We start from the raw sequence: 20,381 nt of genomic DNA, 5'->3' as shown, positions 1-20,381 counted from the left end.
TGTGCTAAACATGGTTCAATATAATTTTGGGAAGTTGGTATGAAAAGTGAGGGAACTGATTTGAGCAGTTTGGGTGTGTATTCTAGATTTTGTAAAATGTCTTGTGAAGTTCGTCTGATGCGCTCAATGCTCTTTAATGTCTTATCAAGCTCACATCGTTTAGATCTTATTTTATTCTATTAAATGCGCTTACTGCACAGACACAGTGCAAGTCCTACTTGTTTGCAAACAAGAAAAAAGCGACATATGATTTTTATTTATGGTCACGAAGAAGTCTCGCAAGTTTTAATGCACATTTTCGGTCAAGAACTTCCAAAACGATTTATTGATCAATTGAGTTTTTGGAATTGACGTAGATTATTCAATTTAAAAATAGAAAAGAAATTAAAATCCAATTTTCTATTTTTATAGTCGAATAAAATTGCCGAAAATAAATTATCCAATTTTCCGACTCATCCAAAAAGCCACAAAAATTCTTTAAAAATTTAATTTGATTCTAAAATTTTCTTCTTTTATTTTCCTGTCCGTACTTAAAATAGCTCTAAGTATTGCAAGCAGCTAGGGCAATTTTCGTTTTTCTTTTGCACCAAACCTCATAGAAGTGGATTTATGTGATTTGAGTACAACGTAAAAAAATTAATCAGCACAGTGTAGTACAATTCGTGTGGTTCTTAATAGCTTTAAAGGAAAACACATTTAAAATTTCCCACTGATGTCGTGACACAAGCTAATGCATTTATATGGAAATGAATCGATTTTGCCGATTAGAACCATATTGAGTTTCAGGTGGAGATCGGTCTGGTCGAATGATATGACTAAGCAGCGATGAATATGGTAAAATGTGAGGACAAATTAATTTTTGGATATTCTTGCTTGATTTATTGGAATTAATTTTTTTTGAATGTAGATTAGTTCCAATTTGTAGAGATTATTGGACAATTTATTGGATTTAAATGATCGTTAAGCAGTCGAAGTCCCTAAAATATGACTTTTAATCAAGTCTGGGGACTAAGTAACACTAAAATTCATTCAATTTTGTAGACAACACGCCAAATGCAACTATGTGCCTCAAATCTGCGTCATACAAACCTCATCTAGCTACCCAATACAACAACATGCAATAAACAGGCTAGCTACCCGAGAATATTCAAAAAAAATTTATAGACAGTCAAGATCACAGCAGTAAATGATTTATTTCTGTTAATTTCCATATTTCTTCTGATGCATGCTACTGTAAGTATTAATATTCTGTAGTAATGACATCATGTGTCTTTCGATTCCATAATAAAATGAAAAGTGGCTGCTTTGGTGATCACACATGCAGTCAATCACGTGAGAAATATTGCAGGTTTGAGCAGGTTGAGGTTTCATACGATTTGGATAAGTTCTCTCAAATCTCATTAGATACACAACATTCTAAACAATTTCTAATGATAAATCTACAATCACAGCCAACTCCAATCAAGACATCACATTCACAGAAGCGTAAAAAGCAAATAAATTATAATTATCATTAATTCAAATAATAGATGTATGCGTGTTTCACATTAATAGCTTTGTTCATTCTATTAGCATTAACTAATGTCATACAGAGACAATCAGTAAAGTTTTTGTGGATGAAAGAAGAAAATTTTAGAACAATCGTGCAGGTTCAGATTTAAATCGTATTATGTTTGTTTTTTGATATTCATTGATATATATATTTACAGACTGTCAGCACATACGTCGACTTGTTCACAATATAATACATATAATACATTTTTCGTACAGTCACTCAGCACAGATTGTTTGTCATTTTGATGAAAATTCGCTCATTTTAATGTCTAATTTACTTGGTCATGCTTGGCAAGCTTTTCACTTGATGTTTTTGGATGAAAAATGAACTATACATGTGCCAAATTATTTTCAATGGAAATGAAAGTCTAAAGACAAGCAATTCTGGATAGTTTGTTAATTATCTTGAGAGCATTGATGTTTATGAGGTTTAAGTGGATTCTGTCAACGAAATTAAGCTTTATGGGAGTAGAGACTGGATTAGGAAATGTTTTTGATGTTGACAGAATCGATAACTTTGGGAATATCGTTCGGATGTTAATTATTTAGAAGACATTTATAGTAAAATCATTAAAATTGAATGAGCCTACCTTAATTTCCGAATCCTTGACGAACTTCTTAAAATAATTAATTCATATAAATTATTTTGACACATTTAATATTCTCAATAAAAAAAAGTCAAATTCAATATTGAATAGGTTAATAACCCTTAACAAAACATACATAAGGACACCATCTTTAACATATTGCACGTATGACTCATTATTATTAACATGAGAATAACAAACACAATGAAATATTTAGTATGTACAGTAAGTTTACTAACATTACTATTTTGTGAATGGAATATAATAATTGCTTGCGTGCCTTAATACTTTTACCTATATCTATACTATTATTATCAACAGAGGTAGACAAGGGGAGGTTTGGGGTCAAAACCTTTAACTTGACTACAATTTGCTGTGATTTTTCTAAAACAATCCCTAATTACCTTCATTTCTCGCCTCAATACGTCCCTGATGACAATATTTCAATTTCATTCGTCCTACATTTGCATGAAAATTGACATACAAAATATATGTTTCTATTATTTTAGTGAAGGATTTGAAGAAAGATTTCTTATTTCATTCACACTATAACGATTGACGTTTATTACATCATATCGATATATTTACGACCATAATTTCAATTTCCAAATATAGACAGCAATTACTTCAACTGCTTATTAGTAAAAGTTCATTGAAAACTAAAAGTTATTATCTAATTTGTATCATCTGAAATGTATTATTACAGAATTTCTCATGGGTGGATGTCTGACAACGAGTTTAAAATAAGTAGGCTCAAATACTTCTGGCTTACAATGTTGTAACCGATACATGACACAGAAATATACTGCCCGTTTAAGAAAAAAAAATCAATTTTCAACCTTGAGTGTGCCTAATAAATCTTTACATTTGCTATTCAGTATTGATAAATTCTTTATAATGCATTCAGCAATTTTTTTATGCGACTTTTTCTTGGAAATGAGTAAGAGAGAGTTTGCTATTGGATCTATGATGAATTGAGCGCTGATTCAAGTGGAGATAACATTTTTGGATGTAGATTTCGTGTCGAATAAATCTGATTTAGAGATTATTCATAGATCGCGTCGATGACAATAACATTTACAGACACTTAAATGACTCTAAAATTGCCTTGAACGAATTTGCCATTGTTTAGAAGCACATCTGACTTATAATCCATAAACCAGCCATATTTTCCAGCTTATCAACTAGTGGCTGGCCATTCACCAACCAATCTTCTGGTTTTATTCAAAAATCAAGCGCAATCATTCCTTCCAATACCAAAAGAAACCATCCATAAAGCAAAAAGCCTTCAACATTGTAAGACAAATTACCAAAACTGAATAAAATGTTTCCAAAACATAAATAACAAAAAACATAATAATTCAAGAAGCCGCACACGATCATCAATGGTAGAAAGTATTCTAGAGATGTCTCTTCATGTTACCGTCGATTGATAATAACAAAATACTTCCATCAAAACAAGAAGAAAGAAGTTAATAGAAAAAAAAATAAAAAGAAGAAACCTGACTTGACAGTGTAGAAATTGTTTATGTCAATAAAAGGCGATGAAGTCATGTATGTAAATTAGAATGAAGAAGAAAATGAGTTAAAGCAATTGCTAAGACACTCAACTGTCGTTATTATGGAAAAAAGATTAGAATTGAGTACCCTTGAGGAGATTTTGGAGACATTTTGGATGTACAAATGGAAAATTGACTTAAAATTCATTAAAAAATTCAAATTTTTAATGTCAATTTCCCTAAAATTCTACCCAAAATCCCCACAAGGACGTAATTTCCTTTACATCCCACAGAGGAAATAATCTAAACTAATGTGAGTGCGCACCTTATGAGATAATACGGAAACTATATACGCACACATATATTTGCATACATTTATTGTTTACAACTGAATATGACCAAACTTCCACACAAAAAAAAACTTATTTTCCTCCCTCATTTCAAATAATTTAAATTAATGAGGAAAGAATTGCTGTTTTCGATCAAATCAACCGTGAATATAGTAAAAGAATCAATAAAACACACTCTATATGGCAGGTGTAAGTTCGATGACGTCACACATGATGAAGTTCGCGATTGAATGAGTTTTTGAAGTTTAAAATATTGTGTGGAAAGAAGAAAAATGAAAGGAATTTGAATAAATTTGCTGAATGATTGTAGAATATTTGTTTTAAAATTTGATGTTTATTTGAGGTTAGAATAGTTCATTTTGTGTTATAATCGATGAAATTTCGTTTATTTCCAGTTAGTATTCTTCAATTTCAACTAAAGGCTCGTCGTATTTACCCAAAAAATTCGACCCAATCTCTCACATCGACCATCAAACAAATAAAGCCGGCAAATATTCTCATAACTGCTCCTCAATTTATCACTAAATACATCTTATCATGCACACAAAAGACGTGATAATGAACAAAAATCATCCAATGATTCTCTAACAACATCCGATGCTAATAATAAGAACTGCTAAATTTTTATAAAATTAATGAAATCGACCCTTCATTCTTGCCATGCTGTACAATTTATTATTGTTTTTTTGTGAAAATATTTATTCTTTTTGTTCAGCACGAAAATGGGTTTTTTCAAGGGCAAAATAATGATTTATGAAGGGGTGTTCAGTGACTCAATGCTACTCAGAAGTCGTAAACAACCCTTATAATTTTTATTTCTTTTTATTTTGCACATGCTGCGGGCATCAGACAGTGTAATTATTGCAAAATGATATTTTATTTCTAGAATTTACATAGAAAATAGAAATGGGAATAGGAACCGATCAAAAATGGATTTGGAACATGCAGGAACATGCTAGAACTGACTGAGAATGTTAAATAGGTTATGTAGATGAAAATGAAGGGTCTTGGAAGTGACGGTAATCGGAGATTTACTTCGTGATTCAAATTTTGTTGATTTTTGAGCATTTTATAAAATAAGGGTGACATTGAATTTTTGGGTGTGATGAATTGAAATTATTCGGCTTAAAGACATGAATGTGTGAAATGATTTGAAGTCAATAATTCGATAAGTTGAAGTGAATGAACTTCTATTTATTCAAAAAATAGGAATGAACCCCTTTAATACGTGTTTTGTCAAAAATATTTATTTTAAAAATCATTGAGTATTGCTGTTCGACCAAAAGACATTCAAAGACTGAAGATAATGTATACACAGTTTCATTTAAGCAGTGGAAGACTTCAAACTGCAATTTTTAATTAATTTTGCTCTAAAGTTTACAAAACTAATAATAGGAAATTTTGTTAATTAACCTATTTTTGTGTAAAATATCAATAAGATATCCAATCCAAGAATTATACGTGATATTATATACAAAATATTAAAAACTTACCTTAACGAAACATTCAAAAATAAATTTAACGTTTTCAAAAAATTCAAACAATTTTAAACGAAGAATTCTCATGCTTTTCAACGAAAAAGCTTCAAAAAAGCTCATCTAAAAATTCAAATTCCAAAAATCCGTTAAACTAAATTCATCTAAAATCAATTATTAACGCACACATAAAATGTTAAAACGAAAGACATTAGAAAAAGATTTTCCACGACGATTTTTCCTTTTTCCCTTTCCTTCTTCCTACCTCTTATATACAAAACGTGACGACTTCAGACTCATAAAATGCGAAAGCAAAACTAAAGCAGGAAAAGCTTTAGCAGGCAAAAGTCATAGAGTCATAAGAATTTATGTCTACAATAAAGTTTCATAAAAGCACTGAAAATCTGAAGCATTCTTTTCTCAGGATGCTATATTAAGGATGAGATGGAAAAAGTGAATATTTGGATAAAAGTAAAAAGAACCATCACGCACATATATTTTTTTATTTATTCTTTTATTAAGCTTTTTACTCCCATATTGTTTAAATACAAAATAAATTACAAAGTAAAAGACAAAAAAATAATAATAATAATGTTAAAAAAAGTTAAATGAAAGACATTTGAGGGAAGAAAAGACTGTTATTTTTATAAATATTATTATTTTGAATATAAATTGAAAATTGACTGCTGAATCTTGTGCACTTTTAGCTTTATATTCAAATTTTTAATGTCAATTTCCCTAAAATTCTACCCAAAATCCCCACAAGGACGTAATTTCCTTTACATCCCACAGAGGAAATAATCTAAACTAATGTGAGTGCGCACCTTATGAGATAATACGGAAACTATATACGCACACATATATTAGCATACATTTATTGTTTACAACTAGACATGACCAAACTTCCACACAAAAAAAAAAAACTTATTTTCCTCCCTCATTTCAAATAATTTAAATTAATGAGGAAAGAATTGCTGTTTTCGATCAAATCAACCGTGAATATAGTAAAAGAATCAATAAAACACACTCTATATGGCAGGTGTAAGTTCGATGACGTCACACATGATGAAGTTCGCGATTGAATGAGTTTTTGAAGTTTAAAATATTGTGTGGAAAGAAGAAAAATGAAAGGAATTTGAATAAATTTGCTGAATGATTGTAGAATATTTGTTTTAAAATTTGATGTTTATTTGAGGTTAGAATAGTTCATTTTGTGTTATAATCGATGAAATTTCGTTTATTTCCAGTTAGTATTCTTCAATTTCAACTAAAGGCTCGTCGTATTTACCCAAAAAATTCGACCCAATCTCTCACATCGACCATCAAACAAATAAAGCCGGCAAATATTCTCATAACTGCTCCTCAATTTATCACTAAATACATCTTATCATGCACACAAAAGACGTGATAATGAACAAAAATCATCCAATGATTCTCTAACAACATCCGATGCTAATAATAAGAACTGCTAAATTTTTATAAAATTAATGAAATCGACCCTTCATTCTTGCCATGCTGTACAATTTATTATTGTTTTTTTTTTGCGAAAAAATTTCTTCTTTTTGTGCAGCACGAAAATGGGTTTTTTCAAGGGCAAAATAATGATTTATGAAGGGGTGTTCAGTGACTCAATGCTACTCAGAAGTCGTAAACAACCCTTATAATTTTTATTTCTTTTTATTTTGCACATGCTGCGGGCATCAGACAGTGTAATTATTGCAAAATGATATTTTATTTCTAGAATTTACATAGAAAATAGAAATGGGAATAGGAACCGATCAAAAATGGATTTGGAACATGCAGGAACATGCTAGAACTGACTGAGAATGTTAAATAGGTTATGTAGATGAAAATGAAGGGTCTTGGAAGTGACGGTAATCGGAGATTTACTTCGTGATTCAAATTTTGTTGATTTTTGAGCATTTTATAAAATAAGGGTGACATTGAATTTTTGGGTGTGATGAATTGAAATTATTCGGCTTAAAGACATGAATGTGTGAAATGATTTGAAGTCAATAATTCGATAAGTTGAAGTGAATGAACTTCTATTTATTCAAAAAATAGGAATGAACCCCTTTAATACGTGTTTTGTCAAAAATATTTATTTTAAAAATCATTGAGTATTGCTGTTCGACCAAAAGACATTCAAAGACTGAAGATAATGTATACACAGTTTCATTTAAGCAGTGGAAGACTTCAAACTGCAATTTTTAATTAATTTTGCTCTAAAGTTTACAAAACTAATAATAGGAAATTTTGTTAATTAACCTATTTTTGTGTAAAATATCAATAAGATATCCAATCCAAGAATTATACGTGATATTTTCACAAAATAATAAAAATCACCTTAACGAAACATTCGAAAATAAATTTAACGTTTTAGAAAAATTCAAAAAATTTTAAACGAAGAATTCTCAAACTTTTCAACGAAAAAGCTTCAAAAAAGCTCATCTAAAAATTCAAATTCCAAAAATCCGTTAAACTAAATTCATCTAAAATCAATTATTAACGCACACATAAAATGTTAAAACGAAAGACATTAGAAAAAGATTTTCCACGACGATTTTTCCTTTTTCCCTTTCCTTCTTCCTACCTCTTATATACAAAACGTGACGACTTCAGACTCATAAAATGCGAAAGCAAAACTAAAGCAGGAAAAGCTTTAGCAGGCAAAAGTCATAGAGTCATAAGAATTTATGTCTACAGTAAAGTTTCATAAAAGCACTGAAAATCTGAAGCATTCTTTTCTCAGGATGCTATATTAAGGATGAGATGGAGAAAGTGAATATTTGGATAAAAGTAAAAAGAACCATCAAGCACATATATTTTTTTATTTATTCTTTTATTAAGCTTTTTACTCCCATATTGTTTAAATACAAAATAAATTACAAAGTAAAAGACAAAAAAATAATAATAATAATGTTAAAAAAAGTTAAATGAAAGACGTTTGAGGGAAGAAAAGACTGTTATTTTTATAAATATTATTATTTTGAATATAAATTGAAAATTGACTGCTGAATCTTGTGCACTTTTAGCTTTATATTCTTGTATTTTGAACTGAGGAGATGGTGAAAAATTGAGGGGGAGGTTGGATGATGCAAGGATGAGTTTTTGATGATTTTTTGGATCTTTTCAACTGATTGAATGATTAAATTGCATTTGAGATAGATTTGACAGCTCGAAATTCGGTCAATACTGCCGTATTGTCTCCTAATATTGTCACTCTCTCCCCGAGTAAAACGATGAAACGAATTACATTTGTTCTGTTCGGGCTCTTAATTTACAAATGGTCTTGCAAAAATAATATCAAACGCAATTAGAATCGAAAATCATGAGAACTAAACTCCAATAATTAGCTATGTTCTGTTGAAAGGATGATCAATCTACTCTAACTGAAGTGCAGCTAGAACAGGTGTTTTTTTGAGGGCCTTGTTAACCCTCAGCTTTACACATGCCTTTCAATGTTTAATCAGTTTCGAAGTTGACAAGAATCTTAGATGCAGTCGAGTAGACTTTTTCATGAGTCATCCGAGTCGACTTGAAGCCGTGCTTGAATCTCGACCATAAGCTAATGCTCGACCATAAGCTCATCCTACATTCCAAATACCCTCTCTTCAAACTCCTCAGCACTAAATGCTTTTGAAAAGTTGTTGAAAAAATTAAACTATTTTTAAAAATTATAATGATAAACTAAATACAAACGAATAAAAAATGTTTTTAATCTGATTTCTGACAAATGCTACTATTCATAGAAAGCAGTTATGTATTATGGGAAAAAAAGAAAACTTTTTCAATATTTCATTCCGAATTCAAGAATAAAATTTATTTTCTTGATAATTAAAAGTTGTTTTACCTTTCGACTCTTTGGACTTTGCTGTTTTTACTTCTTTTTTTATTTCATAATAATTCTTTTCTGTATGCGGTCGATGAGTAAAATTATGAACTGGGTGTGAAATTCAAATTTTGGTTTTTTCTCCTTCCATTTCTCTACTGTATATGTGCGAAAATTAAATAAAGAATTCTTTTTTATATAAATTCTGAAAAAATCTATTATTCAGTCTTTTCACTTAAAAAAGAACGTCTAACTGTTCGTCCAAAAGTTGAAAAAAAGAAACGTGCCCTTCCCTCTAATCCAATGTTTTATGTCAGTATCAATTAGTTTATTAATTAAATTTTCTCCTCTTCATTGAATACAAAAATTTAGTTTTTGTCAAAAAAGAAACTTTTTTTCTGTCATCTTAATTAATAAAAATATTCTCTAGATCCAGATATAAAATAACTACTATTCTATAATCTAGTTTTAAAGGCGGGGATATATGACGAGATTTTGCAAATTAGTAAACGGCAAAGTGCGAGTAGGAATGGAAATTGAATGAAATGCAGTGCAATAGATTTTTGAGATTTGGATTTGAAATGATTTTTGAGAATAAATTTGAAATTAATTCAAAATTTGATTTCTTGAAATTTAAATTTGATGTTCTAATTTTGATTCTTGATCAATTTGTCAGAAATCTTGAAGTCGACTTAGATTTTGAATTAAAAGGTCGATTCGACTTCAGATGAAATTCAAGTCGACTTCAACTCCAGATTTGTCAACAAGAAATTGTTGAAATTCCTTCTAAAATCAAATTATTCATTCCTTAAAGTGCTTTTAGACTCAAATTTCAAACAAAGTCTCAAAAAATATTATTCATAATCTTAAAATCTACTTCATTTGAAAATTCATATTATTTTCTTAGATATCTACTTAAGGCAAACATTCTAGATGCTCTAAAATGTACTTTCGAAAATAGAAAATTCTTCAGAAAATTCAAAAGAGGGTTAAAAGCATTTTCCAAATAAAATTAAATTTCTAACGAAAATGTTTATCAAAACATTTCTATTTTAAATTCTTTTTATTATGAAATCTACTCTCAAATTTTATTACATCCATCAAAATGCGTTAAAATTTCTTCGCTTCCTCTTTCCATTTGCATTTAAATTGATAGAACTTTCAGTAAAGATCCATTAAGCTTTCTCCATTAGGAAAATTTACTTTTTAAATTCCATAAAAAATTTTATTTTATTTTCTGAAATAATCCTTTTGTAAAAGTAGCACCATATACATATATATCTCATTGTCTCTTATTTCTGTTGGCACTAAGCCTCGAAAAATATTTTTAAATGAAACTTTCGCTTAAATAAGCTTATCCTTTCTCTCCCACCTCAGCTCTTTTCCAAGTGGGCGAGTTAAAAAGTGTTTTTAATAACAAAAAAAAAGTTTCAAGTTTTTCCATTAAGCTTTTTTGTTTTATTTCTTTTCTCTATAGCACTTTGCCATTTTTGCCATTGCTTTATAGTGCACTTGGAATTATTTTTTATTTCCTCTTTTCAAGTTTTTTTTTTTATTTGAATTCTTATCCTCAACTAGGTAAGATACATTATTTGTGCCAAAAATGTATAGTGTTATGCAATTCAATTAATTCTACGTACAAAAAAAATGTCTAGACTTTTATGGGAAAAATGAAGAAAAGATCTTGAATATATAATGATAATTATATAAAAATATTGTTTGTGAAGATTTTGTTGGAATTTTTGCTGTTGAAAATTAGTAAGTTTTTAAAATTTCAAATTTAAAACATATTTTTAATTTTAATATTTCAATTCCTAAAAATTTTAAAATTTCAAAATTTAAATCATTAAAAATTTCAAATTTTAATTATTTTTTTTAAGTTTTTATTTCAAAAGATCTAAATCTAGAAGTACAAAATTTAAAAAAAAATTATAAAATGTTTACAAATTCTCATTTTGAAATACAAAGACAAAAACTTATTTTTAAATGTTAATTGTTTCAAAGATTTCATTTATTAATTTTAAATTTTAGTTAATGTTTCATAAATCTAAATTTGAAAGACAATTCCATAATTTTAAATATTAATGAATTAAATTTAATTCAGATTTTCAAATGTCATTTTATAATTCAAATTTTATTTCGAATTAGAGTTTTCAAATTTCATTCAGAAATTTGAATTTTTAAAGTTGTTTCAATTTCAAATTCAAACTCTAAATTATTTAAAAGAATTGAAAATTCAAATATTTCAAATATTTTTTGTTAAAATTTTTAACTTCAAGAATTCTTCTAAAATTTAAAAAGTTGGTTTAATTTAAACATTTTGATATTTAAAAATTTAGATTTTTCCCAAACTTTTCATTTGATTTTCATTCTTTACTTAACTTTTAACATCAAATTTTCAAAATAATTTAATCAAATATATTTTAAAAAGTATACCAAAAGTCCAACAATACCTTCCCAAACAATCAATATGCTTATTGCTTCTACATATTATAAATGTAAATATTTAAGATGTAAATCATCACGTGGCTGACTTCAAACAATATCAACCAAACGTGACTTTCTTACTTGCTCGCTTATGATAATTGATGTTAATGATGCTAAAAAAACGATGAACCGTGATTTTTATTTCTCTTTAAAATTAATTTTTCAATACTGAAAACTAGAAAAAAAGAAAAAAATCTGACGGGGCGAAATTCTTACTGTCGGGCAATGAAATTAATCATTAATTTTATATAAAATTGTATTGAAAAATTTAAAAAAAAATTAATTCAAGGATTGGACACTTAAAATTCAAAAATCCAAAAAAGTTTGCATTAATTTCAATTTTCATTTAAATTTCTTCAAATGTGTCCAACCCTTGAAGCTTTATAAAAGGTTTTTAAAAAAAATTGAGAACACTCGATTTAAAATAAATTTTTTTTTTTGCCTAAAGGATTCTCTTTATGTCTGTTTATTTTATCTGTTTCTGTTTCGAAAAAAAAAAACGTGAGAAGTGATAAACATGCTTTACGTGATTTGAGTGAGAGAATATTTTATATATTTATCTCGTAGGAGGAGCAGTAAAGTAAATGAAAATGGATTTAAATTAGAAGTAAAATAAATGTATTGTATTAATGTTGTGCTGATTGTTATTGATATTTATGATACGATATGATTCAATTTATCATTTTTGTGTGTGTACATTTATAGACGCTATATTTATATCCCTGAAGGGGACGTCAGCGTGCACTTGAAATTGACTTTCTTTTTCTTGATAATAAATAATATCCTCCTACCATTGATTCTCTCGTCTCAAATCACAACGCATATTTTATACATACACACACATACATAAATATGATATAATAAAATTTATGAAAAAAATATTTATCGAATTTACACGCATTCACCATCATGTTCAGTATCGTCAACTTCGGCATCAAACTCATCATCAGCTGTTGCTTCTTGATATTGTTGATATTCACTGACAAGATCGTTCATGTTGCTTTCGGCTTCTGTGAATTCCATTTCGTCCATACCTTCACCAGTGTACCAATGTAAGAAAGCCTTACGACGGAACATAGCTGAGAATTGTTCGCTGATACGTTTGAAGAGTTCTTGAATAGCAGTAGTGTTTCCAATAAATGTTGATGACATCTTCAATCCCTTTGGTGGAATGTCACAAACGGCTGTCTTGACATTATTTGGAATCCATTCGACGAAGTAGCTGCTGTTCTTATTTTGTACAGCAAGCATCTGTTCATCAACTTCTTTCATTGACATACGTCCACGGAAGACAGCAGCAACTGTAAGATAACGACCATGTCTGGGATCGCATGCAGTCATCATGTTCTTTGCATCGAACATTTGTTGTGTCAATTCTGGAACAGTTAATGCGCGGTATTGTTGTGAGCCACGTGATGTTAATGGTGCAAAGCCAGGCATGAAGAAGTGAAGACGTGGGAATGGAACCATATTGACAGCCAATTTACGTAAATCGGCATTAAGTTGACCAGGGAAACGAAGGCAGGTGGTGACGCCAGACATTGTCAATGATACTAAATGATTCAAGTCACCGTAGCTTGGATTTGGCACCTTTAATGTGCGGAAGCAGATGTCATAAAGTGCTTCATTATCAATGCAATATGTCTCATCGGTATTTTCAACCAATTGATGAATACTCAATGTTGCGTTGTATGGTTCAACGACTGTGTCTGATACTTTTGGTGATGGAAGTACCGAATAAGTATTCATGATACGATCTGGATATTCTTCACGAATCTTTGAGATGAGTAATGTTCCCATACCAGATCCAGTTCCACCACCAAGTGAGTGTGTCAATTGGAATCCTTGCAAGCAGTCACAATTCTCGCATTCCTTACGGACAACATCGAGAACGGCGTCAACAAGCTCAGCACCTTCGGTATAATGTCCCTTTGCCCAATTATTTCCAGCACCAGATTGTCCAAAGACAAAGTTATCAGGGCGGAAGAGTTTACCATAAGCACCACAACGAACGGCTTCCATCGTGCCTGGCTCTAAATCCAAAAGGATTGCACGTGGCACATACTTTCCACCTGAGGTACGAGAAGCTGCTGAAAACCAGAAAAGTAAATTGTTCCACTGTTAAAAAAGATCTTTTTTTATATAAATGCATTAATAATCCACCTGATGCCTCATTGTAGTAAACGCTGACGCGTTCCAATTGCAAATCGCTTTCGCCTTTATAAATGCCAGTCGCATCAATTCCATGTTCTTCGGAAATGATTTCCCAAAACTATAAAGACATAAAAAAATGTTTTTAAAATTAATAATGATTCCAGTATTGAATATAAAAAATGTCATAAAAGAGGATGTTGTCAATATTCGCTGTGGGGGAAATAAAAATGACTAAATATTACATTTGTAGTAATTTATGCGATGGAGATGGGTAAGGCGTTGATGACGGTTTGTCTGGTATGCCTTGATATTCCTGTTAATATTCAAAATGTTCAAAAAATTGGCTAAAAATTGATAAAACTCAATAAAATTCAATAAAATCCAAATTCAAAGGACCAAGTAATAATTCTCAAAAAATGCGCCTTATGCACCTACCATCAATCCACTTCCATACCATATTTTCATAAGAAACTGAAAGTGTCATTGATGTGCCTTTTCCTCAAAGCTACAATATTATGAATTTCATATAAATTCTAAATAATTCATTTTATGCACATGTTTATGGTTGTTACCATGCATGTGGCTTCATGCCAAAAACATTTCTTTGCCATACACAGAATACAAAATAATATCAAATGCAATGTGTGCATTTGACAAATTATTTTATAAAAGCTCCTTTTTAAAATAATTATTCTATTTTTTGACCTAAATTTTAATTTATAATGAGCTATAAGTGTGAAAAGTGCTAGAGTCCGCCAATGTTAAACACATTTAATTTATAGTTATTGTCTTGATTTTTATATTTATTTCACTCTCATTTTTTTTGGGTGAGAAAAATAACTTGCCATTTTTTATTTCCTCATTGAAAAGAAGAAGAAGAAGAAGAAGAAGTAAGGAGGAAAGATGGGAATAGACACTAAATTATAGTCTTGTGAGATTTAATGTATAGATACTTCAGGATGAAATATAGTTTATTGGGGTAGTTTGTGTTGAAAATAGAATTTGAGGGTTTCTTGTGGGAAGTATTATGGGAAATAAGGTCGATTTTTGGGAAATATTTTGTGATTTTTCCATGAATTTTGATTCAATTTGCTATTATTTTGAGGTTTTACATGGAAAAACTGTTCTAATCTAAATGAGCTTGATTAAGTATGTTTGAATGTGGTCAATTGCGCTTAGCATGAGCATCCTCTTGGTCATAGACATGCTCTTAGAACAGGGGTATGATTGTAGATCTTCTTAGAATTCTTCGGGTACACAACCTTCATTTCGAAGATTTAGGAGACATTATTGAGCATTGGGGACAATAGGCTAAGATTTATAGCCTATAAGGCATCAAATTGAGTCAAAATGCCTCCTCTACCTCTGTGTAGCTTCAATTTCTCCTAACATGTTCCACAATCTTCAGATTATTCCCCATAAACCACTATAAAATTCTCACCACATAAAGTACCAATATTTTACAGCTTTAATTCATTCCAAAGTGGGTCAAGGAGTTTAGCAACAAAAAAATAAACATTTTACTTCCTCATAAACTCTTTTACTAGTTTTGTCTCGACAATTTCATATCTCAATTTACAATAACTTTTAAACTTGGTATTATTATTTACTTGTCTTGAGAACTTTTCCATCCATAACAAAAACAGTTGCGATAATCAAGAGATATAAGAGATTGCTGAATAAATTTCTGATTTTTCAGCTACGAAAAAGTTAAGCAAATTTTTTAGAGAAAATTGTGAAAAACTCAAGAAAATTAAATTTTCCATTTCTTTGAGTAGCAAAATCAATTACAAAGATTTTTCCACAAAATAGACTTGGGGATGAAAAGTTTTTTTTCGTAACAAACTTTTGGTGAAAATTCCTTTTCGATTTGGTCAGTTGATGATGTGCTTCAAGCTTTATATTTTTGTGTGGTAAATTTTATTTTTTCCATTTCAAATTTAATAAAATTATTCATCAATTTTCAAACTTTTCTTACAATTTTTCATGGATGGAAAATATATTTTCTTATCAAAACATGACAAATTTCATCAACGAAACATTGGGAATCAGAGCGAATGATTTTGATAACGAGATTAGTTACAATATGGATACTTATTTACATTATAAATTTTTTGTGTCTATAGGCAATGGATGGAGGGATAATGAAGGGAAATTGATTGCTAAAATCCAGCAAAAATGAATTCAGTCTTTTTGATTCTGGAGCTTTAAATATTGCTTTTAAGACACAATATGGTATTGACCGTAGTCACCTGAGTGACGCATGACATTTCATTTCGGATTCGATTCAATGTCAGTCTCGCCGGATTTCGGATCAATTAGCTGACTTTTTCTGTTCAAAATTACTCAATACTTAAAGAATAATTCCAAGAATCTAAGAACATTCTGAATCCAAAACATCTTTAAAACACAATAATTGCCAATATCATCCCTCGATACAATCCCAATTTGATGTTAATTTAATTGAGAAACTTGATATTCTCCAAGTATTTTACCCCAAAGGAAATTTAAGCTCTTAATATGATCAATATTTCGGTAATCATAGAGACCGCTGTGAGTATTTTATAAGCATGACTTTGTCACGTTCAAAAAGATATTTTCAATTGAAAATATTTAATGGTACATCAGATCGAATAGCTTGATTAAGTTGCTTGCAGTGTGAAATTTTATAGAAGAAGGAAATCAATTTGAGTTGCCATGAGATACTTTTAAAGCTATTCTCACAAACTTAAAAATGTGCTTTTAAGAATTGTCATTAATTAGACTGCTGTTGGTGATTAAAAAACCTTTATCGCTTAAAACTGACTAAGATTATAGCTTGAATAAGGAATTTCTTAATTTTCACAATGCAAAAGCTCTCATTTAAGCATTTTTGTCCCTCTAGGAAGTAGTAATCTTAAAAATACTTTGAAGGTTTAGAAATAAGAGCAATCTCATTAAATTAATTGAAGCTTTAATGCTCTTCTGAGAAAAAAATACGGATTAAATGAATTATAACCTTAACAATCCTTAAAGTTCCACTCGAATGTTTGAATTTTAAAGCACAAGCTTCAATATTGACTCAAGACACACTCGAGTTATAATTACCACTTATCCTTGTACCGGTTTCATAACTTATTTCCATAATGGACATTTGAATGACCATTAAGAAACATTGAATAGTCAAATAAACTTTTTTCTACATTTCATTAATATTTATTTTAGTGAATCACAAAAAAAAAGTCATTTCAGAACTTTATGTAGCAAAAAAATACATATACAAGACCAAATAGAGCATGGAAATGAAAACAATTTTAGATTTTTAATTATTCATTTTCAATTTTAATTAGAAAATAGAAATAAAAGACAAGAAAAATGGTTAAATTTTCTGCTACCAGTCTTGACTCGAATTGAGAAACTTTAAATTGTTCCACAGTTGATTGCATCCTGTAATTATGTCATTGTGCTGCTATTGTAAGAGCAAGAGTGCCAATTAAAGTTCTTGATTTGCTTCTTCTTTCTCTTATTGTTTTGCAGACAATTTTAAATATTTTTTTCCTTTCATATGTTTTTCTGTAAGTTTGGAATGAGTTTGGTAGAAGATCCGGAGCGTATTTTTGAGAATTTTGGTCGTTTAGTGGCTTATTGGTTTTGATGATTTCTATAAAACACGTGTTTTAAGGTTAGATTGTTAAAAATTGTCATATCTTTTGATTTGAATGTCTAAATTTGCTTAATCTCGAAGCAATTGATCGTTACCACTTTTTTCTATTGCAAAATTAACAGTTCCTTACCAAAATCTAAATATAACCTCTCTAAAAACTTGAAAAAACTTTCCAGGTGAGAAAAAAATCATAAATTTTCAAAAACTCATAGAAATAATTAATAAATAAATTACGTAAGTTAAAAACTAGAACTCAACAACAACTCTTATTCCTTAAAGAGTTTAAAATCCCTTACAGACAATCTGTCTCATCGAGAACAACCAAGGAAGATTAATTTTTATAAAATTACAAAAATGCATGGAGCAGATAATTGGAACTAGAGACTCATTTGCAATTTAATTGGGAATTATAGCATAAAGTTTGTTGATGGAATTTTCAGATAAGAAAAAACTTGAACCTTTTTTTTCTATCCTCTCACCCAATATTGCAGCTCTTCGCTATATGGTTTGAAATCTCATATCACAAAACTTTAATATAAAATTTTGTAAAATAAAAAAGGGATAGAAAAACTTATCAATTGACACAATTTGTTTCTCTCTTCTTCGATAGAACTTTCGATTGGCTTTTTTTTGTGTGTCGAGGAGAGAAAAAGAAAAGTTTTTTTTTAGGGAAAAGTGTGCGGTTTTTTGAAGAACCATAAAAAATTGCTTTTAAATTCAGAATAAAAAGACTTTTCATCTCATAAGAAAAGTTTTACGATGAGGATTTGTTGGTTTACAGTAAACTTCCATTGGAAATTATTTGAGCAATGAGGGAGAAAAAAAAATGTTGGGGATAAATTTTCCTTAAGCAGAATGAGGTTGGAGAGATATGAGAATCTTGACATGATTGAATTTTGAATCAATTAAAATTCAAAACATGCAAAAGTTTTAATGAGAAGAAAAATATTTCTGAATAGTTGACAAGTAACTGAAATTTGGTAGAAAAAAGCGTTTATTTTGTCCAAAACCACGTGTTTTTATCCACCTCAAAAAGTTTATTGGTTATTAAGACAAGATTAGTTAATAATTCCAAAAGATTAAATGAATATCTCTTCAAAAAAGATGGCAAGGATGAAATAGATGTAGTTCTGAAAGAATTAACCAATCTGATATCTGATTAAAAGCATTTATATCATCATAACCAACAAAATGTTCTTGTGTCATTGAAATTCTCAATTTGATGGCCTTTAGCAACCAGTCGATAAGAAAAACCAAAAACAAACAACAATCTCATCACAAAAATTCTTTTAAAAGAATCTATAAGATTAGAAATAGGCGTATAACAGAAAAATGTTAGAAAATTTTGATAAAATTCCTATTAATCGTTTGGAATTTCAATAAAATCATTTTGTAACAAATTTTTCATGTCAAGTTTTTGAATAAATCCACAAGAAAAAAAAAACTTTTATGCATGACAGAAAAGGAAACTTTTTCACAGCAGCTTATTGAATAAAATTGAATTTTCCATCCCCCAACATCAGCATAATCTAGAAAAATTCATATTGGTTTAAATATAAAAAAAAAAACATTTCTCGCTATAAATTTTCCATAAAAAAATTGATATAATAAGAAGAAAAATCGAAAGCATAGCAAGAAAATTTTCAACTTTTCTCATTTAATTTCATTCATCCCCCAACAAGACTTGACTGTCGACGCTTACAATAATGTTATTTGAATGTAGAATGAGTAAGAAGCAACATATTATAATAATTTTAGTGAATGACAAATTGTAATAAATTATTATCAACTTTTTTTTGCTTTTGTTTCAAATCTGAGTCTGTCGTCAGAATCATTGTCGTCGGATATTCAACAGGAAGTAAGAGAGAAAAAAGAAGACAAAATCTCACTGTGCTTGTATTCATCTATATTTCATATCTCCTGACTATGGGCGAGTTCTAAATATATAAAAAGAAATTTATATCCATAACACATTTTTTTAAAGTTACTGAATAGTCAGTTAATGTAACAAACGTAGAAAATTTATTCATATGTCCTCAGGCATAACTGTAACATGATGACGATGATGGAAAAATCATTTCCAACATATTGTGACTGAATGGTGGACGAGAAAATTGAAAATAAAAAAAAAGGAAAATGTAATGAAAAGTTTCATTTCATAAATATTCAAATCTCGTGGTCTCTCTCGGTACGATGAATAGCTGGAAGTGAAGGTGCAAACAGCACGACATTCATGCTATAAATTACATTACAACATCAACTTTGTCGGAGAGCTTTAATATTTCCACGATAGGGGTTCTTGAGTGTCGTGGGAAATTTCATGTATTGGCGCTAAGCACAGAGATCAAAAGGAACTGAAGCTGTTGGAGATTCCAAGTATAACACCAAACAGTTCAAACAGACATTTTGCCATGGTTTTAATCATCCTTGGATAACCCAGTGACAAGATCATACAATCTACAGTCAATCAACCAAATAGAATGTCCTACGCTGAAAGATTTCATCATTTTCCTACTAAACACCCAAGTTGAAGTTTATTGTCCTCAACAACAACAACAGCAATAAAACATCAATGAACCGAAACCCATAGAAAATTCCTCACAACTCTTTCGGTCACTTTAGTAAATAATCTCAAAAAATGCCATCAATACTTCCAAAAATTCCTCAACCGAGATTGTTTATTTGTATATCACACAGAACCCCCAACCCACGTGGATATCACATCTAAGACTGTGGGATGGAAGGAGAAAAAATAATTTTTCTAAAGAGTAGAATTACATTCAGATTTACATGGAGAAAA

At 29.6% G+C, this 20,381-nt stretch overlaps 1 protein-coding gene across 2 annotated transcripts in view; it reads right to left on the bottom strand.

Annotated features, from left to right (window-relative positions):
• Window positions 1-11,632: 11,632 nt before the first annotated feature.
• LOC139095185 (tubulin beta-3 chain) overlaps window positions 11,633-20,381 on the bottom strand; it is a 67,419-nt gene continuing 58,670 nt past the window's right edge. Inside the window, exons 2-3 of one of the 2 annotated variants that reach the window (XM_070646460.1) lie at window positions 13,948-14,056; window positions 11,633-13,871 (exon numbers count right to left, since the gene is read on the bottom strand). In XM_070646460.1, the coding sequence (XP_070502561.1) occupies window positions 12,676-13,871; window positions 13,948-14,056 (1,305 nt within the window). In that variant the 3' untranslated portion in view covers window positions 11,633-12,675. Of the gene's footprint in view, window positions 13,875-13,947; window positions 14,057-20,381 lie in introns of both variants that reach the window. The other variant, XM_070646459.1, reaches the window with a different exon arrangement.

This window comes from Chironomus tepperi, unplaced genomic scaffold, assembly GCF_022539635.2.
Source record: "Chironomus tepperi strain 1889 unplaced genomic scaffold, CSIRO-AGI_Ctep_v1 contig_363, whole genome shotgun sequence".
Taxonomy (NCBI): domain Eukaryota; kingdom Metazoa; phylum Arthropoda; class Insecta; order Diptera; family Chironomidae; genus Chironomus; species Chironomus tepperi.
This window is presented reverse-complemented; position numbering and strand designations above follow the sequence as displayed.